The sequence below is a fragment of the Lontra canadensis genome, unplaced genomic scaffold (assembly GCF_010015895.1).
Source record: "Lontra canadensis isolate GAN:19392208 unplaced genomic scaffold, GSC_riverotter_1.0 scaffold104, whole genome shotgun sequence".
Lineage (NCBI taxonomy): Eukaryota > Metazoa > Chordata > Mammalia > Carnivora > Mustelidae > Lontra > Lontra canadensis.
The window spans coordinates 877,069-901,136 of NW_022631098.1; the positions used below are offsets into that span (position 1 = coordinate 877,069).

Here is a 24,068-nt window from a genome sequence, read left to right on the forward strand (position 1 = left end):
ACTTTACTTCCTGACATTCCAGGTCCTTCCAAGATGTCCCTCCCTTTAATCACTAAATATCTACCTACAGCACAGGCGCACATCCCGACCTCCCCCCACAACGAGGATTCCTTACTTTATAAAACGAGCTATTTTACAGCGTGAGATTGACTATCACTGGCTTTTTTTTTTTTTTTTAATTAATGAAAGGAAAAAAGGAACAGAGGAAGGAAACAGAAGAGCGGCAAGACAAGAGTTAGGTTTCGAGTGTGAGGAAGGAATTTTGCACACTATCTCGGTATCTTCCGACCAGATTCCTGTTCATCTACGTATAGTATCAGGGTCTGTACTTCACCACCTCGAGGGGCCTCAGACTGAGTCCAGTGCTGGGGCCGGAGTGCTGGGGCCGGAGTGCTGGGGCCGGAGTGCTGGGGCCGGAGTGCTGGGGCCGGAGTGCTGGGGCCGGAGTGCCCATGAAACAGTAGAGCTAGTTCAGTCACGGCAGCACCGTTTGTGCAGACAGGAAGTCGGCTGCTTGCGAGTGGAGTGCATGCATCCGAGAGCTGCCCATAAGGGGCTGTGGTGCAGGAGGTCATAGGTTAAATTCTCCTTACTCAGTGTCTCATGCACCATGTTTTTCCCACTGTATCTGGTAGGAGATGCTTATAGAAATTACACGATTTTTGTAGCTGAGGATCTCTAACCTTATAATACCTACGTTGCAATTGCTTGGTTCTTGGTCCTTGGACTTGGGTTTCTGGGTATTGTTGGCTAAAAGGCCTCTGTTGTCACCCAAAGCCTCTTCAGGGTCATATGTAATTCCTTTTGAATGAATTTTTGGTAAAGTTACACCAAGTGCTTGGAGTCGGAGGGAAAAGGGAGGGAGAAGTCGGAGGGAAAAGCACAGGGAAAAGCTGCGGGTGGCAACAGGCCCCAGCACAGCTGGGAACGGTTAGTTCACTTCCGAGGTGCGCTGTCACTCGGGCCTGGGGTTGGGTGGGTGTCCCTGTCTGTCTGAGTCAGGCCTCAGCCACTCCTGCTGTGGCCATGTGAGGTTCGGAGGTGTGGAGAGGCTAGTGTTTGCTGGGGAGGTTTGAGAGAGAAGGTTTCCACTGACGGCGTGGAGCAGATGGGCTGGGCAAGAGCTCGGTAGCGCTCAAAACACGTGAGAAGACGGAAAGCTCCGCGTACAAGTTTTATTCTCTGCCCTAATGATCTGTAACACCTGCCCTCAGCAAGCAGGATGCGCGGGGGCCTTCAGTGACTGTATTTAATGACAGTCTCGATCTTCGGATCCTTCTTGATATCTCACAACTCAAATACGTGATTTCAATTGGGAGCAATATTTCTGTACAAAACACAGAGCTTGGTGGTTTTCCAAACCTGTGGCTTTGCCCTTTGTATGTATCAGTCAACTTAATTTGGCTTTATTGCTGGAAATCTTTGGCGCGTTTGGCAAAACTGAAAGCCTGGCTGCACTTGTGAATGAGGTTTTGTCTAAGTAGTTGCCTTGCTTTGCTCTGTGTGTCCTGGAGAGGTGCACTTTGCACCTGAACAACAGAATGCCGTGTCTCTTGAGAACTGTTACCCCTGGGCAAGAGAACTGAGCGTGGGGCCGTGAGAATTCCCCTCTGAAGCACTGAATCAGAGCCATGTAGGGCATGGCTCACGGACTCCACAGGGCCATATATTAAAAAGGAAATCCAAAATAATTTAAAGTAGAAGGCATGCGTATCGGGGCAGGTTTTAGACAGTTTGGTCACCTGTTACATAGAAGCTTTATCTTCTTCCCCAAAGACACGTGTTCTACAGGCATTGAGAAGTATTCTTTTCATTATGGCTAACGTGACTTATTTATTAAGGTCCCCAAGGTGCATACTGTGTGCCATCTGGAGGTACACATGGCGGTGTGTGACTTTGCTGGGTAACTGATTTATTTCCAAATGACTTTGTTTCTATCAAAATAACTCTGATGCCGGTGTGAATCTCTCATACCGATGCCTCGTCATAAAGTGACTTCAGATTAGTTGCCTCAAAAAATACTAAACAGAGGAGCTGTAAGTGCTGAATTATATTTTAATGTAACCCTTTCAGAGTGGGTTAAAGCCATTTCCCTAATTTAATACCACTTGATTTCTAATAGGACATCCATTTACGTCCTTTTTAATCTGCCACGCTAAAATGTATGATGTTTGTGATAATTTTTAGGTAAGAATACTGTACAGATATTAGTCAGATGAAATACTATGACCCAATGTTGCAGTGACAATTCCTAAATGGAGGATATGTAGTCTGTATTATGTAGGACAGATAATAGTTTTTCACAGCTTCTAACTTCTACGAGCACAGCTAGCATGAAAAGCCATTGTCTGCAGTAACTTGCAATCACATAGCAACAGTGTAACTAATAATCAACAGTAGTAGGTTGGCAAAATGGCAACAGACTAGACTGTTGCCTCAGACTATAGCTTGGAAGATATACTTAGATTACATTGTTTGAAAAGTGTAGTCTACAGCCTATGATATATAATAGATCTCTGGTGTATTTTTCATGGTGACATTTGTGACAATATAAATGGCTACTTCTTGTCTAAGTAGAGCCATATAAACTAAAAGAGTTTGTTATTTTTTCGACAAACTGAATGTATATACAATTCTGTCTTGTGCCCTATTATAAATGACTGGGTAATGAAGTGGGTTTCCAGCAATGTTTTAAAAATATGCTTCCCACAGATATTCTTAAGTATAGAGAGAAAGATCATATATCTAGAATAGTTGCTTAGACAAATCCTCATGAAAAGCAGAGAAATAGGTCGGATGATTACTGGAAGTCCCTTGGAGTCTTACGGTTATGAAACACATTGCTTACCACCAAAACATTGATTGATTTCGTTTATCATAATAAGCTCTAAATTCCTATGCAGAATAAGTATAAATTACTTCAGCGAAGCTTGGTTTTCTCCCCATGTTCCTGGGCTGTAACAGAGCACACAGCTGAAGTGTCGTCTGTCTTCAGCATGAGGACTGATGTGTGCCCAGCCTGTTCTGTTCACAGTAACTGGGAACCTCCCCCTTCTTCCCTGAGAAGGAAGTGGGTTAATTTCCCAGCCCCTGAAGAAATTCCTTTGTAACTACCCCCATAGGAGCACCCTGCCCCCAGTCTATAAAACTCCCCTCAAATAAACACACTGGCCTTCTGGCCCCCCATGTTGTTAAAAACAGAGACCTAGACCCAAGGAGGAGGGAGGCAAGCAAGGCTTCAGAAAGCTCAGGTTCTAGATCCCATCTCCATGCTATGTGCGGCACTAGCATCCTCATGAGCCTTAGGGTAAAAACTGTTCAATTATAGAAGAGATCACCATTATAACATATACTTTGTGTATCTATAAATGTTTTTTAGCTACACACTTAGAGAACTTAAAAGCACTAGTCAGCCTCCCAGGCTACACTGGACACTATTAATACGCTCCGTAGCTGAGTTGTGGCATGAATGAATCCTAACGCAGCCCCCGTGCCTGCGCAGAGAAGTCGCTCAGTCACGTTCAGCAGACACAAGCTCTCAATGAGTACACCGTTTGGAGGAAAACGGCCATTCCAAGGTTTCAGGGAAACACATCGATTTCCAGTTCATTAACCTCAGCAGAAACTTGGGTTTTATATTAGATCCAAAATAGGAAAACTCTGGATGTACTGTGCTCCTGATTTCAGGGGGAGCCTGCGATAATATTTTCATGCAGTGCTAATTAGCGGGAACAGATCTTCATTTTAGGACCGCACGTGATGGAAGCCTGTCTGTCACTACGGCGATGACGGGGCCTGGGGGACACAGACCTACTTCAGTAGGTCTGAAGGGGATTCGTGAATTTAAGAGCCAGGTCAATCAAACTGCAGGAGAAAAGAATTACTATTATTTTTTTAATCTCAAAGCCGTAAAACACAGGGTCCCCCCCACCCCTTATTTTGCAAGAAGAAATAACGTTCTTGGCAAACAGCCTACAACCTCTTTCTCCCTTATGCCAGCATCTGGCAATTTTCTCCCAGAGAGTCAGGTAGCCCTTAGGAGGCATCCGGCGGGCAGAGTGGGCAGAGGTGGGGGGAAGAGTAACGAGTCATGGAATGGGGACTCTGTTTATTAGAATATAGCTGAGGACATTGTACAAGGTACCTATTTTGCAAGTGCTACGTTGAAAAGGGTCCAGTGCAGCAAAGCATTTTGTTTTATCTGACATTTGTTAGAAGATGGCAACAAGACTTTTCTGTAATCCTAGTTACAGATGAATCTCTTATTGGGAAATGCTATTTCCTATGGATTCCATGCTACATTAATTAAATCTAAAAGATATATTTACTAAGCAGACAGACAGTGCTTTCTCAGCATCTGAAGTCCCTGGTTATATGTATGCTCAGTCCGAGCACTAATCTGTCTAAATGAGTGAAACTCTATTTGATTAGTAGGTTACAGTTACATAAGACACCAACTACACAGTAGCAGATTCAGAAAATGGAGTAATGTTGTGTGAAATGTAATTATCTAGGAGAAGAGAGATGTAGAAAAATAGGTAATATCCCTAAAATATTTTGCTGAGTTAGAGTTCTTCCTGCTGGGAAGACGACCACACTGCCATGATGTGTATGAAATGTCTGTTCAGAAAAACAAAATTAGAAAATAGTCCTCACATACCAACTCACTAAACGGAGGACTATATCCTCAAAACTGGCTCTCAAAAGTGATCCAGATAAATGGGGAAAGATACCTGTATGTGTGACAAACAAGAAACACAGAATCTATTTATTAGTTTTGAAAGGGGCCCCTACTTAAAATATATATGTGTGTGTGTGTATATATATATGTATATATGACCAAAACACTCACATGGATGGACACATCTCATTACCCCCCTTCCATTTTTTTTTGTTTTTTTTTAACTGACAGTCATTATCCACCTTTTTCTAGGATTATTGCCTAACACAACACAGAAATTCCGCTCAGGCAAGTAGTGGAAGAGAAACCATCTCGTTCTACTCTCCCGTCATGACCCATGTTCTGGGCTTGTGCTTTTTGGAGGAGTCTTTGATCTGCAGTAGGTCTCAGAGGCTTGTCTCCCGGAGGAACATGGTGCCAATGTTGTAGGAAACTTTTTTTATCCTCGAGGAGGAAAGAGAAGGCTTTGGCTGCTTCGGACCAGTCCTTACCTCCAGGAAATAGCAGATCCCAGGGATTTCCTTTGGAAAGTTATCTGGAAGCTCTTCACGGGACCGAGGGATGAATGTGAAACTTTCTTCTCGTTTTAATAATCTAAGGAGAAAATACAGACAGTGTGAATCAAATAGACAGGGCCAATGAGAATGAATGAACAGAAAATTTAAAGACTCAGGAATCTTATCAATGATAAGGCTCAAGTTAACACTCCTATTTCTTCGAGTAGATGTGGTCTTCACAGGGCTCCAGATGCTAGGAAGTGTTTCTCAAGAAAGATACCTTCATGTTATTATAACAACAACAAAAATAAGTAGGGCCAGTTAAATTTTTTTCAAGTTTGATTTTTTCCCTAAACAATGAAGGAAACCGAATAATGAAATATTTATTTGAACATGTAATATTTAACCTTTCTGTTTTTAAAACCTAACTAAATTCTTTTAAAAAAATTTTTTATTATTATTTTTTATAAACATATAATGTATTTTTATCCCCAGGGGTACAGGTCTGTGAATCACCAGGCTTACACACTTCACAGCACTCACCATAGCACAAACCCTCCCCAATGTCCATAACCCCACCCCACTCTCCCGACCCCCCTCCCCCCAGCAACCCTCAGTTTGTTTTGTGAGGTTAAGAGTCTCTTATGGTTTGTCTCCCTCCCGATCCCATCTCGTTTCATTTATTCTTCTCCTACCCCCCAAACCCCCCATGTTGCATCTCTACTTCCTCATATCAGGGAGATCACGTGATAAAAACCTAACTAAATTCTGAAGCACCCTTTTTACGTTCTGTAGACTCTCCACAGGCTTTAAAGGTGTCTCCTGCCTGTCGAAGACCTCAGACACTCAGTCACTGAGCATCACAGACAATACTCATGCCTTGGAGTGTCTGCCGTAGCTGGCGACTGGTTTCTAGCCATTTGTCTTTCATGAGCTCTAGCATTTATTGGTCAGACAGCATGACTCTTCCCTTCTAGTCACACATAAAGACTCTTTCTAGAAACACTAATGCTAGAGACTTAATTTTGTCCAGGTCCATGACATGTAAGTTTGACTCCCAGACCTAAAAATGTGGCCCAGCAATTCACCCTAATTCAGCAGCTCTCACGGGCTGCCTCTCACTGGCCACGAACAATCTCCTGCGTGTTCTTGGACACACACTGTTGAACAGAACGCCATGTTTTGTCAAGAGCGATAGAAATAAGGAATTAAAGAAGCAGAAAACAAGGACTGAAAAGCAAACAAAAGCCCGTAGTAATGCAGAAATTTACGATCTGTGTCAGCACGTGTCCAGCCATTTGGTAGCATTACAGGAGGGAAGAAAGTGAGCATGAAGGGGACGGAGAAGGGTAGGATGAGGTTTTGAAATCCTAAACTAAATGTTTAGGCTTTTATTTGGAAGGCATAGTGGAGTCAAACCCATCATCCCCTTTTCCCTAAAAACAACTTCTTTTCCTAAGACAGGTGGACGTTCACAGCAGTTGCAACTTGCGTGTGTGAGCAGGAGTCGGGGGGAGGAGCCGCAGAGAGAAGGCAGAGTGAGAAAGGCGGGAGGGAGAGGAGAGCGAAGGGTGTGCGGAAACACAGTGTCACCACTACCTTTACACTAAAAAGGGAAGAAATCTTTGAGTCTTCATAAAAATATCCAAAAACAACAGTTGGTAGCACTAAGAATTCTTATAGTAGGAGCGATCTATATTTACGTTTATGAATGGGAGTTGTGCCATTTTTCTTTATCAAGGATTTTTGTTTCAAGTTTTAATCGACCATTTCTTTGACCCTCACTGCTACAGAAATGAAGCCCATTTCTGCCTCACACAGTTCTTGTCTGCATGCCCACTTCTGCCCCTTTGCACCGAGCTCTGTGCTCTATCCTCTCTCTGTCTGTAAAGGGCCCTGAAACTTACTCACACTGAGGTACAAATGACCTAAATGTAATTTGCATTTTTAACACCAGACTCTGAGTTTTAAAAAGGTAGCAGAATTATAACAGTGGCATTTAATCGACCATAATTCTTTGAAAGTATTCTACAATGATTACACTAACTTGGAATATAAAGAAATGAGGCGCTGATATTTCAGAATTATTTCATCCATACAACCCTATCCAAAAATCTAATCATGCCCTTCTCTGACAAATTTATGAAGGGGAAAAGTCCAGAATCAGTTAGAGTGATTTGCTCATAGGAGCAATGGGACAGCGAGGGCATTGGGACTAGAATGGGATTTGGTAACTCCGAGTCAAGCTCAGCCCTACAATAAATAGTAAGACTACACTACGGTCACTTTCTTTCATAAAACTGAGATGTAGGTGAGGCATTAATGACAATCAGAATGGAAGTCATTGGTACTGTTTGCTTTCTCTTTTTACGGATGTCAGCTTTCTTTACGTGGAATATATAATCAATCGTAAAATGTAGAGTTTCCTAAACAATAGCTAAATTTAGCGTTGAATTCCACAATAATTTTCCTTAGCTCAAACAGAACAGTCATCCATGTGAGATGTGGGTGTCAATGATGTCCATCAACAAACGTGTTGAGTGCTGGTGACACGCTCTAAGAGTCCTCCGAATTGAGGAGAGAGGGAGTGGGGGTGCACAGAACAAGTTAATACAGAACTAAAAGGGCACGAAATACTGACAGGAACAAATCAGCAGCATTGCCAGGCAGCATATGGGAAAACATAGGATAAAATCCAAAGGAGTAAATTCTGTAGGGTCAATGCAGAAATGAGGACTATGGGTCTTAGTACAAAAGTCAAGAAGCAGAGCAATAAAGTTCACTCTCACCCGTGATAAAATAAAGCAAAACCCCAACCTTTCAAACACGCCTCCTTAAAGGCCCAAGAACTAGGTAGGACTCTACGGGAGATGCACTCTTCTCCCCTTATATGTTAAGCCATTTTTTTCTCATGCTGTATTTGACTCACAAAGGTCTTTATATTTTGCTGTGATTGAGATGTTCAGACAGTGAGGACGAGCACCCAGCTGACGCCTCTGTTAGTACTCGTACATGACCGGAAAGACGGGGGCCCTAGCTGCTTCAGATGCCAGGACTTCCAAATAATTCACTGCACCTTGGTAGGAAACTCTTCACAATGAATTGATCTCTTGACATTTCCAATATGTCTCCTATTGACTCTGCTGAAATGACAAAGACAGCAGCTCCTATGGGGCTTTATTCTTTCCCAGCTAGCCATTGTGGTATTAATAAACTAAATGCAGTTTTAAATTTGAATAATATTAGTGAGAACACCTAAGGGTAAATTTATCCAAGCTCCCGTGATATCCCGGGTTTAGCACCCTCTGTATAAATGCACACTCAAATGCGACATTCAGACAATTTCTGAGAGGCCGATCTGAATGCGCTCCTGGTGCGGCTGTGCAGGAGGTCAGGGGAAACGTTTCACACAGCCTGCCTGGTGGTGATGAATTGTGGGACTGAATAAATGATCAAATGTGTATACAGGGATTAGGAATTTATACCCTGATCACCCCAGAACCTCTGATCCCCTCTGAAATGCTTTATTAAGTCCAAGAGCCTGGGCTGGCTCTAAAGCTCTTTCTTCAGCAAGTCAGGACCGATAGGGAAGCTTGGATTCTACACAAATCTAAATTAATCCCCAGCTGGTTGATACACAACCTGGGAGTTTGGGCTACATGTTTAATAAGCATTTGGCAGCCACACAAATCCTGGCTCACCTGCCTGTCACTACTCCTCCTCTCAACAAAGTTTTTCCTACCATTGATTTTCATGATGAGAATTCACTGCTGCTTTGGATCCCTGGATGCTCCCCCCCCCCGCCCCAGCATGTGCGGGGAGCTTAATACTTTGGAGGTCCATGGACCTGCACCCTCACTGCTACAGAAATGAAGCCCATTTCTGCCTCACACAGTTCTTGTCTGCATGCCCACTTCTGCCCCTTTGCACCGAGCTCTGTGCTCTATCCTCTCTCTGTCTGTAAAGGGCCCTGAAACTTACTCACACTGAGGTACAAATGACCTAAATGTAATTTGCATTTTTAACACCAGACTCTGAGTTTTAAAAAGGTAGCAGAATTATAACAGTGGCATTTCAGGCAACTTATTCTAGGATTTATTAGCTTCTGCAGATCCTACTTAAGTTGGCTTCTATAAAGTACAGCTTAGTCCTCCATAGGGTAAGGTCAGAATTCAGTCTTTCATTCTTCTGTACACTTCTATATAGTCAAACCAAATTACATACATTGATTTCATTGTGAGTTAGGGTGGTCTTCTTGGCCATTTGCTATGTGCATTTCCCGTACTGCTCTAGACTACAGAATTAGGGAAGATAACCAATCATGCCGCTCCCTTTGCCTTCATTCAGCCTTCGCTCAGTGAGTAGACACCATGGACAACTCCCTAGACACAGCGAACCTTGCTGAAATCAACACAGCTAGCTAGCTGCAGCCTCGAATCGGAACCAGCTAGTATACGCGGTCCTCTCAGACCTGCCTGTATGATGTCATCACGTGAGATTGGGAAATCTTAGTCTCAACAACCAAAAAGGCCCATGTGATGTACAGAGCTCTCAGACAGGGACCACCCAGAATGTGACCCACCAGAGGGCTCACTGGCTTGGCTGCTAATTACTGTATTACCAAAAGATGCTTCAAGACCGAGGCAAGATAAAGTAGTATATTTTGCATCTTTCAGAGCTCTGGGCTGGAAGGAATACCTGGAAAGTGACCTTGTACAGATTTTGGATGTCTGAAATGTCTTTGGATCACTCTCAGCTTGATTGGTTTCATTAGGCATTAAGTTCTTGTCTGGAAATTATTATTTTCCCCTCAGAATTTGCTGCTAGAAATCCAGATGTCATTCTGTTTTCTATTCCAGTGGATATGACTTTTTTCCTCCCATGTCTCTTAGTCTATCTCATCCTCTTTCTGTCTCTGGTATTAGGAAAATTAATGACAACATATCTCAATATATCTTTTTCTCTCTTTTTAATTGAAGTATAGTTGACACGCAATATGACAGTTTCAGGTGTATAAGTCAGTGTTCAGACAACGCTACATGTTAGGATTGTTTCCCACAGGTGTGGGCTACCACCTGTCCCCAAAGAAGGCTATTATTGTGCCATTGACTATATTCCCTATACTGTACCTTTTACTGCCATGACTTATTCCGTTAGTGGAGGTCTGTAGCTCCCACTCCCCTCTACCCCTTTTTGCCAAACTCCCTCCTCTATGGCAACCACCAGATGGTTTTCTGTATTTATGCATCTGTTTTCTTCTTTTTTCTTTCTTTTTTTTTTTTTTTTTTTTTTTTTGACAGATCACAAGTAGGCAGAGAGAGAGAGGAGGAAGCAGGCTCCCTGCTGAGCAGAGAGCTGGATGCGGGGCTCAATCCCAGGACCCCGGGACCACAACCTGAGCTGAGGGCAGAGGCTTTAACCCACTGAGCCACCCAGGCACCCCATATGCATCTGTTTCTGCTTTTCATCTTTATTCATTTTTTGATTCCACATATAAGTGAAATCCTATGGTATTTGTCTTTCTCTGACTGACTTCACTTAGTAGAATATCCTCTAGGTCCACTCATGTTGTTGCAAATGGCAAGATGGCATTCTGTTATATCGCTGAGTCTCTCTCTCTCTCTCTCACACACACACACACACTCTCTTCATATTCATCTGTGGATACTTAGCGTGCTTCCATAACTTGGTTACTGCAAGTAATGCAGAACATTATTGCATTACAAAGGAGTTTTCTTTGGGTAAATACCCAGTAGAGGAATTACTGGATCTTACAGTATTTCTGACTGGAACTTTTTGAGGAAGCTCCATGCTGCTTTCCACAGCGGCTGCACCGTTTACATCCCCAGCAGCAGGGCATGAAAGATCTGTCATGTCCACATCCTCGTCGACTCTCGTCTTTGTAACACCAGCTCTTCAGACAGGTGGAAGGTGAAAACTCACTGTGGCTCTGATTTGCATTTTCTGTGCTATTAGTGATGTTCAGCATCTTCTCATGTCTGTTGGCTCTGTGTCTTTCCTTAAAAAAATGTCAGATCTTCACAGTTTTTAGGCAGACTGTTTTCTGGTGTTGAGTTCTGTCTATATTTTGGATATTAATGCTTTATCAGACATATCATTTGCAAATGCCTTCTCTCATTCAGAAGGCTGCCTGTTGTTTTGTTGATGGTTTCTTTGCTGTGCAAAAGGTTTTTATTTTGGAGTAGTTCCAATAGTTTGTTTGGGTTTCCTTTGCTCAAAGAGACAATCTAGAAAAAATGTTGCTCAGGCTTATGTCAAAGAGATTGCTGCCTATGTTTTCATCTGAATGTTTTATGGTTTCAGGTCTCACATTGAGGTCTCCATTCCACTTTGCTTTTATTCTTGTGCCTGGTGTAAGAAAGTGGTCTAGCTTCCTTCTTTTGTGTGTAGCTGTTCAGTTTTCCTAGTAGAGTTTGTTGAAGAGATGGTCTTTTCTCCATTATATACTGTACATTAATTGACCATGTAAGTGTGGATTTATTTCTAGGCTCTCTATTCTCTTGATCCATGTGTCTCTTTTTTGCCACTACCATATAGTTTTGATTAGTGTAGCTTTGTGGTGTATCTTGAAATCTGGGATTGTGATAACTCCAGCTTTGTTGTTCTTTCTCAAAATAGCTTTGGCTAATCAGAGTGTTTTGTGGTTCCATACAAATTTTAGAGTTATTGCCTAGTTATTTGGAAAATGCTATTGGTATTTCTATGGACATCAACGGAGTCTATAGCTCGCTTTCTGTTGTAGGACATTTCGACAATACTGATTCTTCCAATCCATAAGCATTGTAAGTCTTGCCATTCCTTCGTGTCCTTTGCAATTACTTTCATCAATCTTTTATCATTGTTGGGTACAGGGCTTTAAACTCCTTGGTTCCACTTATTCCTACATATCTTATTCTTTTTGTTGCCAGTGTAAATGGAATTGTTTTCTTAATTTGTCTTTCTGCAACTTCATTATTAAGGGTATAAAAATACATCTGAAATCTCAATTTTGGATCTTACAACATTATTTATTTATTACCTCCAACACTTTTTTGGTGGTGTCTTTAGGGTTTTCCATATCTTCTATATCTCATACCACCTGCAGCTACTGACAGTTTTGCTCCTTCCTTACCCATGTGGATCCTTCTATTTCTTGTCTAATTGCTGTGACTAGAACTTCCAGTACAATGCTGACAAAGGTGGTGAGAATGGACATCTTTGTCTTAGAGGAAAGGCTCTGGGGTTTTCACCATTGAGTAAATGTTACTTGTGTGTTTGTTATACATGGCCCTTATTAGATATGTTCCCTCTAAAATCCACTTGAGAGCTTTTGTCCTGAAAGGATGTTGCATTTTGTCAAGTGATTTTTCCGCAGCTACTGAGATGAGCATATGATTTTTACTCATTTCATTACAGTATTATATTGGTTGATTTGCAGATACTAAATCATCCTTGCCCCCCAGAATAAGCCTAATCTGGTTGTGGTGAACGATCCTCTTACTGTATTTGCTGGATGCGGCATGTTGTTCAGGATTTTTGCATCTATCTTCTTCAGGGATATTGGCCTATAATTCCCCCCCCCCCTTTTTTTTTGTGGTGTCCTCTTTTGGTTTTGCTGGCCTCATAAAATGTGTCTGGAAGATTTTGTCTTACCTTTTTTTTTTTTTTTTTTTGGACTAGCTGAAGAGAATTGGTACAAATTGTTCTTTAAGTACTGGGTAGAACTCACCTGAGAATAGGTCTGGTCCTGGACTTCAGTTTCTTGGTAGTTTTTAAATTACTGTTTCAATTTTATAACTAGTTATTGTTCTATTCGGATTTTCTGTTTTTTCCTGATTCCATTTGGAAGATTGCATGTTCCCAGAAATTTATCCATTTCTTTGAAATTGTCCAGTTTGTTAGCATATAATTTTTCATAGTACTCTTACAATCCTTTGTAGGTCTGTGATAAAGGTTCATTTCTGCATTTTTGGATTTATTTGGTTCCTCTCCCTTTTTTTCTTGAGGACGTTAGCTGAAACTTTATTAATTTTGATAATTTTGCCTTCTCAAAGAACCAACTCCTCTTTTCATGGATCTTTTCTATTGCTTTTTAGTCTCCATTTCTCTTATTTCCACTCTGGTCTTTTTATCTACTTTCTTCTACTGACTTTGGGCTCTGTTTATTCTTTCTAAAGTTCTTTAGGTATAAGCTTAGATTATTTGAGATTTTTCTTGTTTCTCGAGGTAGGCCTGTATCACTATTAATTTCCCTGTTTGGAAATTATTTTAGAAATAATTAATTTAGAAATTAATTTAGAACTGCTTGGACTCCATCCCAAAGATTTTGCACCATTGTATTTTCATTTCCCTCCTGGTATTTTTTTTTTAATTTCCTCTTTGATTTTTAGTTGACATATCAGTTGCTTCATAATGTCTTGTTTACCCTCCACATGTAGGCCTTTTCCCAGTTTTTTCTTAGAACGGATTTCTAGTTTCCCATGGTTATGGTCAGAAAAGGTGCCTGATATGATTCTTAAATTTATTGAGAGTTCTTTTGTCGTCCAACATGTGGTCTATCTTGAGGAATGGTCCATGTGCACTTGAAAAGAGTGTATATTCTGTTGGTTTGGGACCAAATGTTCTGGATATATGTTCAGTCCATCTGGTCTAAGGTGTCATTCAAAGACATTGTTTCCTCAGTGATTCTCTGGATGCTGTATCCACTGATGTAAGCGGGGGATTAAAATCTCCTACTATCACTGCATTATAGTCAATTCCTCTGTTTATGTCTGTTAATATTTGCTTTATGTATCTCGGTGCTCCAACACTGGCTGCATAGATATTTACAATTGTTTTATCTCCTTACGCGGTTGACCCATTTATCATTCTGTGGTACCCTCCTCTGTCTCTTGTCACAGTCTTTGTTAAAGTCTATTTTGTCTGACAGAAGTTTTACTTCCTAGCCTTTTTTTCCACTTGCATTTGCTTTAAATTCCTTTACCGTCCCTTCGCTTTCAGTCCATAGGTCTTTCAATCTGACGTGAGTCTGTTGTAGGCAGCAGACGGATGGGTCTGGTGTTTTCATCCGTCCTGTCACCCTCTCCGTTCTGATGAGAGTGTTTAGACCATTGATAAGTGTGTACTTACTGGCTTTTTGTTACTTGTTTTCTGGTTGGTGTTGTTCCTTCTCCTTCCTTGTGAGTCGTGACTCCTTCAGTATTATGCTTGGCTCTTTTTTGTGTCTACTGTAGGTTTTTGCTTTGTAGTTACCACGAGGTCATAGAGAACATCCTTCCTACGTGTACAAGAGTCCATATTAAGCTGATGGGCGGTCAAGTTTGAGCACGTTCTAAAAGAACTTCATTTTTTCTACCTGACTCCACATTTCATGTACATGTTGTATTTTACATCTTATTTTGTGAGTCCCGTTAACTCATTTTCAATGGAACTGATTTTACTACTTTCATTTTTAACCTTCATACTAGTTTTATAAATGACTGCAATTCTTTGCATTCAGAATATGGCATTTTCATTTCCACTTTAGTAAATCCCTTCAATATTTCTGCTAAGGCATGTTTAGTGATTAAGTCCTTTAATTTTTGTTTGTCTGGGAAACTTTTCATTTCTCTTTCACCCTGAATGATCATCTCACTGCACGCCACACTGCCGGCCACAGGGTGTTCCCCAGGAGGCACCTGTGACGATATCCTGCCCCTTCCTTCCAGCCTGCGAAGATTCTGCTGAAAAATCAGATGATGGGCTTCTAAAGTTTTCACAGTCCATTACTAGTTGCTTTTCCATCTTTATTAATCTGTGACATTTTTATGATCGCTTCATGGTGCTGTCCTCCTTTGGTCCATGATGGGTCCAAGATGAACTTCCTTGGTTCAGCTTGTTCGGAACTCTCTGTGCTTCCTAAACCTGGATGTAAATTAGCTAAGTTTTCTGCTATTATTTTATCAAACAACGCTTTGCTCCTTTCTCTTCTTTTTGTGACCCCCCCTATAATGCAAATGTTTTTTGACTTCAAAAGATCCTGACCTTTCCTCATATTTTAAAAGTTATGTTTCCTTTTTGCTCTTCAGCTTGGGTGCTTTTCAGCTCCCTGTCTTCCAGATGCTGGTCCATTTTTCTGCGTCCTTTAATAACGCTGCTCATTCTTTCTGTTCTGTTTCATTTATTGTATTTGTCAATTTCGGTTCTTCTTTATATTTTCTCTTTGTTGTTCTCATGGAGTTTATCCACTCTTCTCTCCAGTCCAGCGAGCATCTCTATGAACATTTGGAACTCCTTATCAGGTAGATGGCTTATCTCCATTTCATTTAGTTATTTTTCTGAGATTTTGCCTTATTCTTTCATTTGGAGCACATTCCTCTCTCCATTTTTCTGGATTTTCTGTGTTTGGTTCTTGAATCAGGCTGAACACCTACTTCTAAACCTGAAGGACTGATCTTTCTATGGTCATCTCCTGTGTACACTGTGTGTGTCTGGGGACTTTGGTGACCTGGTGGGAACTGTAGCTGTCACGGCCTGGGAGTTCCAGGGCATTCTGAGTTAGGGCCACCTTACAGGAGCGGCTGGAGTGAAGCAGATGAAGGCTGGCAAGGGCCTAGGGCTCTCTGCACAAAGGGCAATCTGGCAGGACAGCAGAAGTGTTCACTGCTCGGAGAGGACCTGGGGCTCTTTAGGCAGAAGGCCCCTGGGAAGACAGGTGAAGCAGAAGTGCGTACAAGGCCAGAGTCCTGGAGTGCCCTGTACTGGGGCCACCCTGGTGGGCTAGCTGGAGCCAGGACAAGTGTGTAACAGTGGTTCCCTGGGTGCCTTGCACGGGGGTGCCCTGGTGGAGTGGGTGGATCAGAGGCAGGTGTGTGGGAGGGAAGTGCCTGGGCCACTCCATGCAGAGGCCCTCTGGCCTGCTGGCTGGAGCTGAAACAGGCATGATGAGGGATTCTGGGGTACTCTGCTGGGAGCCAAAGTGCTGCAGACCTGGAATGTTCTGGGCCACTTTGCATCTGTCACCTCGGTGAGGTGGCTGGACCTACCGTGAGCGCTGATCGGGGCATCTGTTGCTGCGTGCCATACGGGGGCGGCCTAGGGAGAACAGGTGAGGCTAGCGTGGGCTTGATGCGGAGGAGCCACCAAGGTGGTAGCTGGCAAGAAGGCCCAGACAGTGCTCCTGCCTTTGCCGTAAAGGTGTGTAAGGGGATAGGGAGGGGAGCTATGATACCTGCTGGCCCCTTCCACCTTGAGAGAGCGCCAACCGCTCCTCCCGCGTTTGGCAGTGCCCTAGGGCCGGATCCCTTATACTCGGATCGCTGCGGCTCTAGTGGGCTAGGGATCCCGCTCCCACCGAGGCAGCAGACTGGCTGTGACACCCAGGCTCTGTCCTTTCCATGCTATCTGGTAGGAGACGGAAGGCAAACAGTGGCCCTCACCAGCCCCTCCACCATATGGCAGGGGCCCGGGCTGGCTTCTGCTTCCTTTTTATTCCAGGTCACCTTCTTCGGTCCTGTTCTTCCCCTCTGCAGTTTGTGGTGGGGGGGCGGTGGGCAGTCCCTTCCTTGCCCTGTCTCTGTTTCTCTTGCCATTCTCCTCGGTGGTCTGTCGCTCGTTGTGCAGATGCTGTTCGGTCAACCCTCAGTTCTCCCGGAGGAGGACAGATGAGATGGATGTAGGTCTGGGGCGCCCATGGAGGAGGGGAGTGGAGTCTCCCTGCATCCCCATCTTGGTCCACAGCGCCCCTCAGTGCACCTTTTTTAATCATTAAAATGACCCCTAGTGGAACCTTTTAATATAGCAAGTTGTATCTTTTAGGTCTGGAAAATTTGTTAATTCTCTGATGATTTCTTTGGCTTTTTCTGTATATGTCCTTTCTCGGATTTCTGCTTAGTCAGATACTGGACTTGGTGCTGATTCTTCCATTTGTTTTCCTTTCTCTCTGATCTACTCTCTACTCGCTGCGAGATGGCCTTCAGTATTATCTTCTCATTCTTCTATAGAATTTTAAAAGTTCATATATCACATTTTTAATTTCCAAAGTTCACTCATGGTAAATGATTGTTTCTTTTTTTACTCTGCTGTGCTCTTAATTAGCATCTGAAACCTATGACGATACTAATCATCTTTTTATTGACTTTTGGCTTTGGTTGTTTCTCTCTGTATTGTTTCTGCTTCTCCAGATGTTTATTGGTTACTGTTTTCTTGTTTATTTTGGTCTTTCTTTCATGTTAAAAGAATTCAATAAATGAATAATATGCATGGAAGTCTCTATTTAACTGTGAGGCATTAAAACCTGATTGGAAGCTGTATGATAAATTTAGCTAGATTGTGTGGAATTGTAGGTTTCCCCTGACCATGTCATTATGCTCTCTAAATATAAAGACATTTAGTGCCTTTCCTTTGGGCTAATTTGTCCGAGTACTAATGTTGCAATCATGCCCACTGCGTTACACTTAGTTTCTAGCATTCTGGAAGCAGCACGGAGAAAATGAGCTAGAAATCTCACTGTTCAGTATATGGACTTTTACTTAATCCCCTCTAGTCACACCTATATAAATTTAGAGCCATTTGGTTCAACATCTCAAGGAACACAGACCTCTTATATCCTTCTAGAGTCACCTGTCCTTTCAAATCTATTCTGAGTAATGGAGCTTCAGGTAAGCACATAGCTACCCAGCTTAAAAAAGAAAAGAAAAGAAAAACTGTACTTCCCAAAATTCCTTGCAACTGTTTCTGTGTGATTATTAGGTTCTTAGATGTACTTGCCCAATATTTGCATGGAAGAAGTGAAGTAGACTCCATCTGCCTTTAGCAGCTATTAACACCGTCAAGATTAGAATTTTGCAGACGATGTCTCTAGTTCCCAGTTTCCCGAGTGTCATAAAATGTCCCAGTATTGGTGACTTTCTCAATAACTTCCAAATCGCTGGAATGGATACATAATGCCTCTTTCTCAGCGTCCTGATGTTCAGAGGCAGGTACGGTTGTGGCCCCGGCTCCAGTGGTAACCTCAGGGGTTGGAGCTTGTCTACGTGGCCAGTTGCATGTTTTAGGGGCATCATTTAGAGACCGTCAGTTTAGAATCTGCTCTTTTCCCCCTCTTACTGATTCTGTAAGCGTATCATTCACCGCATGAAAACTAGTCCTGCTTCAAACACCTGTGCAGTTTCTACTTGTTGTTCTTACTCCAGAAACCCTCTCAGTTTTATGTTGCACTTGGTGGATTAATCCTGAAACTAGTTCCTTTCTCTCACTGTGTGTGAGAGAGAGAAAGAGAGGATAATCACCACTATTTAGATTTGAGTGAATACGGTTGCTCCTCATCTGTTCCTTTTTCACTGGAACCTGAGCCTTCAGCTCTCTCCTCTTGTACAAAGTCAGACACCCCTCATGTACGCACCTTCCGTCTTGCCATCTTCCATCCTTGTAAGTGTATATTGGGAGAGGACTGTACCTCTTTTATATGCTTACCATCGTTTTACTGTTACTTGGCGAAAAAATTATTTTTTCCCAAGTAACAGTAAAACGATGGTAAGCATATAAAAGAAGTCAAGTCTCTTTTGCTAATTAGTCATCTGAATATCTTTCTGAGAAGGGATGTATTTGGACACTAAGCCTTTGAACGCTGGCAAAGAATAGATGAAGATTCTTTGTGTTTTTCTAAGTCTCCTACAGGTCTTGAATTTTTCCTATTCATCTTCTTTCCAACTGAGCAGAGGAAACGCCAGTCTGCTCTGTATTTTAACTTCGTGCTTCTCTGCTCCGTGATCTGCTGTCGTCGGAAGATCGGGCCGGTGAAACTAGTTATTCAGTCAGCCAGACGGCCTGAAATCCCTTGAAATTCAATAATTCATGCTCTGGAGATAACACTCCACATAGCTCACTGTGAGAAGAGAAGGATCTCACCAAATGCGTATGCATTTTAAGGTTACAGACACTAGAAATTGCAGATTTTGCGGCAATTCTATAGAATTATCAATTTATGGGCACTGAAATTCAGGTTAAGTTGTCAAAAACGGATAATCTTCCCGTATGTTCTCTGTACTCTGACGCTGTGACACATTGTCTCTGCAAGCTCCCGTAGTTAAATATTGACATTAAGTGCGTCCTCTGGCTTCCATCATCTGCACGCCTGGTGTCTCTGAGAGCGAGCACATTCCGCGTGCACTTGCTACTGGGACGTCAAAACAAATGCCTCTTCGATTCATGAACCCCAGGATCTAACGATGATTCAGCCCAGTAGGTCCTGTGCACACTGGCAACTCTGACCTTTACCGGCCTAGAAACTCCATCTAACAGACCAAACACCACAGAGATTTAAAATTCAAACACTCAAAAGTTTCCCATGTCTAAAAGAACTTTCAAAAGAGATGACAAATGAGAGATTAGAACAGAAAACTGTAGTCAGCTCTTGTCAATTAAATAATTGCCTCACATTTTTTCACTTCTCTCTGACCAAAACTATTTCTTAAAAACAAACCCGTTGTCACACTGGCCAGTCTGTACGGAAGGGACGGAGCGGAAACAACATATGCACATTTATTTTGAAAAATGGACAATTCTCTGTTGATTTCATTATTTAAAAAACCATGACTGTGATCAATTTTAAGGAAGTCTAGGTTCTCTGTTTTAAATACTCCTGAAGGGGCGCCTGGGTGGCTCAGTGGGTTAGGGCCTCTGCGTTCGGCTCAGGTCATGATCTCAGGGTCCTGGGATGGAGCCCACATCGGGCTCTCTGCTTGGCTGGGAGCCTGCTTCACTGCCTGCCTCCCCCACCCGCGCCTGCCTCTCTGCCTACTTGTGATCTCTGTCAAATAAATAAATAAAATCTTTAAAAAAAAATACTCCTGAACCAATCAGATATAGAATTAGCCTAGATAAAGTGTAAGGAGACATATAAAGAGTTTTTATGATTTCAGGCCCAAGAAAGGCAAGGCAGCATGAGGAAAATATTTAGAAGCTAAAAAAGGACAGCAAACGTCTTCCGTTTCCTCAAGAGTTTAAACCTCCATCTTTTTTTTTTTTTTTTAAGATTTTATTTATTTGACAGACAGAGATCACAAGTAGGCAGAGAGAGAGGAGGAAGCAGGCTCCCGGGCAAGCAGAGAGCCCAAAGCGGGGCTCGATCCCAGGACTCTGGGATCATGATCTGAGCCGAAGGCAGAGACTTTACCCACTGAGCCACCCAGGCGCCCCGAAACCTACATCTTTTGAACAATATTTTATAGCAAACATTCCTCACAACCTCCCCTAAAGTCATGCTTCTCAAAAATACTAATTTTTGTGGAGAGAAAGTACGGTAAGGGAGTAACAGAAACGACACAGGAGAAGAGGCTGGTAGGTGAACTACGTAAATCTGAGCTCTGAAATCTTAGCATCCCTCCCCCCCATGCAGGTGACACAGGAGCAAATTAGCAAATAACCTTGGTTAAATCACTTAAATTCTCTGGTTTGCAAGTTCCTTATGGAAGAAGAAATATTTTGCTCTAATGTATTTTAAAGCTTAGTTATGGCTCTGACATTTAGCGCAGGCTGAGAATCCATGGGTCAGCCAGTTCCGCTAGGTGGGACTCTGACTGGCATATGCGACAGGGCGGCATTACTGCTGCTGTCTCTAACTGGAAATGGAGAAACGTAATTCTTGTGGCACAACTCAAGTTTTTCCTTTTGAGAAAACCATTAGTCATTTGTCTTCAATGAGTATTTTTCTCTCATAAAACATAGTGTTTACTGTTTTGATCCTTCTGTAGGGAATACAGAGATCGATAAAGCCAGTTACGAGGCCGACCAGACAGCATAAAATAACAGCCCAAATACTTATTTTCCTTAAACATCCAGTTTATGCGGGTGATGCATTTTGATTTTTTAAAAACAGGAGGCTATTGGTAAACTACTAGATAGGAATTTGCTGAAGCTCTTTGGCTGTCTTCCCTCACGTGAAGAATCTTTATGAAAAGTAAGTTCACTGCAGGCAGCCAGAATTAACTCTGGAGTATAAACTTGAATTCTGACTCCCATGTTGATTTAGCTGTGACTCCTTGTCAACTGATTTAATCGAAGTTTCACTCTCCTCTTCGCTCAAAAAAAGACACTCATGGGCTTGCTGTGAAGATTAATGAGGTCATGGTGTGAATGAATTGCTTCCAGAGAAGAAGTAATTCAGAAAACATGTGCCATCACCTTTTAAAGCTAAAAGATATTTTTAGAGAGCATCTTGGTCACCACCATCATTATAGACATGAAGAGACCAACCCAGGAATTTCACCTTGTTTGCCCAAAATTACATAGCAAAGTAATCCCTGAACCAAGATGAGATTTCCTAGCCACAGCTCTGGAGAACCGGGCCTCGGTACCGTAGCAGGATCAAGCTTCCACAACATGGCTTGTGAGGGTTTAACCTTGGTGCTTTTAAATTAAGGATTACAAGTTCGGAAGCAGTTGCAAGCAGATTGGGAAGTGAGGAGACCACAGTCCTCTTCACCAAAATTCCATGTTTCTCAGAACCGCTCCCTAATCTTCTCCTCAAGCAAAGGTCTCCACTACGTTTTAAATGGAGAAGTGTAATGCAGGCCTCACGACGGACTGACTTCATTGGCTCAAAACTTACCTTGCGCGGTGATGGGTGATGGTATAGCAGGGGGCCCCGTCGGGAAGGAGTTAGGAGCAGGGGAGGTCACGAGGGCAGAAGCCCTCATAGATGGGATTAGTGCCCTTAGTGGAGTCGCAGGAGAGCTGGCTTCCCCTCTCTTTCCACGACATGAGCATAGAAGGAGAGGCCAGCCATCTGAGCACCCTAAGCAAGCGCACACCAGAAGCCACCATGCTGGCCCTTGATCTTGGACTCCAGCCTCCACAGCTGTGAGAAATACATTTCAGTTGTAACTTCCCAGACTATGGCACTTTGTTACAGCAGCACGAAAGGACAGGGCCATAGTTCTAGGTGGCTTTAGCCCTCGGATTTTTCCCTTGATACTGGCAGAATAAATCACTCCCTCACTAAAAGAATGCCCCTGTCCTAACGTCTGGAAGTGGAGTACGTCAGAATACTGGCCCAAGTGAATTAAGGTTGCAGGGTTACCCAGTGGACCTCAAAGTGGAAGAGGGAGGAAGAAGAGTTCAATTAAAGACCTGGAACAATGGAAGCAGCATTAGAAAGATGCGAGATTCCCAGCTTTATGATGGAGGAGAGAAGCAGTGAACCAAGGAATACAGATGGCCTTGATTATCTCCTAGAACTTCCAGAAAAGAATGCAGCCATCTTGACAACCTGGTTTGAGCCCAGTGAGACCCATGTTAGAATTCTGTTCTGCAAAACTGCAAGATAATAAACTTGTAACATTTAAGCAAAAAGTCCATAGTAATCTAGGTACCTCTGCTTAAATCTGGGGATTTGCCAAGAAAATAAGTATTTTTTAAAAATCACATTACTATAACGTAGTCATCAGGAAGAGGCCTTTGCTAATAAAAACTTGATTAAGCCGATTGCTAGCTCAGTTCTGAGTCCTGGCTTAAAATGGCTTTGGCCAAAATACCAGACACACTGTTTCCTTGGGATTGCCACATGAGGCCTGTAATCCAGCTCTCACACATCATCCAACGTGGCTAAACTGCTACAGGGAGACTCCAGCCCAGTAATAAGATGATCTGTTCCTTCATGTACACAACAGGATGGAGTTCCGGGCCCAGATGGCGATGCGGGGAGACCCTGAACTCACCTCCTCCACGAACACACCAAGTCTACACCGACTTAGAGCGTTTCCCCCTGCAGAAGAACTGCAGGCTACCGAACAGCTTCTGCACGCAGAACACAGACCCCAGAGAGAAGGGCAAGAGAACCAGAGACACGGGAAGGAAGGGAATCCCATCCCAGCGCTGGGAGCCGCCGTGGGGAGGAACAGCATTGAGGAACACTGAGCACCCGATAGAAAAGGGCACCTAGAATACAAAGAAACCAGTCCTAGAAGCTTGCCAAATTGCAGGGGCGGAGAGGGGAGGGCGCTGCTGGAACCCTTTCTGGTTCTGGGGGGTCGAAGGGCATCACTGTTTCTGCTCCCCTGGTCAGGGCTCGCTACAGCTCAAGGCATCTTGCCAAGGTGACACAGGCACAAAGCACCATGGGATACTCCAGGCCTGTACCACTCTGGCTCTACAGGGCATGCCAGGGTGCCCGCAGCACAGAGTAACACAGCACATCCCAGCCTGTGCCCGCCTAGGCTCCCAGCAACTCACCAGGGTGTCTTCTATGTAGAGCAACCCAGGAACCCCCAGACCTTGCACGCTGCAGACAGCACCCTGTGCAGAGAGCCCCGCCTTGCACCCACTTCAGCTCCAGCTGTCTTGCCAGGGCACTCTCGGCAGAGAGCCCGGAACCACCTCGGCCTGCTACGGCAGCGCCATATATCCTGCCAGCGATGCCCCAGCCTGAAGTGCCTTGAGATCCCCCGTCCATCAGAGCCAAAACTCCAGCCCGCCTAAGTTACCAAGCACATGCAGTTTACACAGGACACCAGGAGACATAAGACCACTCCTGCGCATATAGGAGAAGTTGCTGGAAACATAGAAGATCCAGCAAAATAAGGAAAGAGCAAAATGTTGCAAATGAAAGAACAAGACAAAACCAAAGAAAAAGAATTAATAGATGGAGACAAGCCATCTAATTGAGGATGGGCAGAAAGATGCTCACCGGACTGGAGAGAACAGTGGATGAACTCAGTGAGAACTTGAAGAATAGAAAATATACAACAAGAACCAAAGTTGAAAAATACAGGGAAGCAACAGTACATTAGAGGAGGCAGAAGAACAAATCAGCTCTCGGGAAAACAGGCTACTGGAGAGGACCAAAGTGGAACTACAGTGAGAAAGAAGAAGAAAGAGAAATGGGGAGAGGTTCAAGCACCTCCAGGACAACA

At 43.2% G+C, this 24,068-nt stretch overlaps 1 protein-coding gene across 2 annotated transcripts in view; it reads right to left on the reverse strand.

Moving 5' to 3' along the window:
* Positions 1 to 435: 435 nt before the first annotated feature.
* GUCY1A2 (guanylate cyclase 1 soluble subunit alpha 2) overlaps positions 436 to 24,068 on the reverse strand; it is a 308,505-nt gene continuing 284,872 nt past the window's right edge. Inside the window, exons 8-9 of one of the 2 annotated variants that reach the window (XM_032838446.1) lie at positions 5,173 to 5,275; positions 436 to 556 (exon numbers count right to left, since the gene is read on the reverse strand). In XM_032838446.1, the coding sequence (XP_032694337.1) occupies positions 476 to 556; positions 5,173 to 5,275 (184 nt within the window). In that variant the 3' untranslated portion in view covers positions 436 to 475. Of the gene's footprint in view, positions 557 to 4,838; positions 5,276 to 24,068 lie in introns of those variants that run through there. The other variant, XM_032838445.1, reaches the window with a different exon arrangement.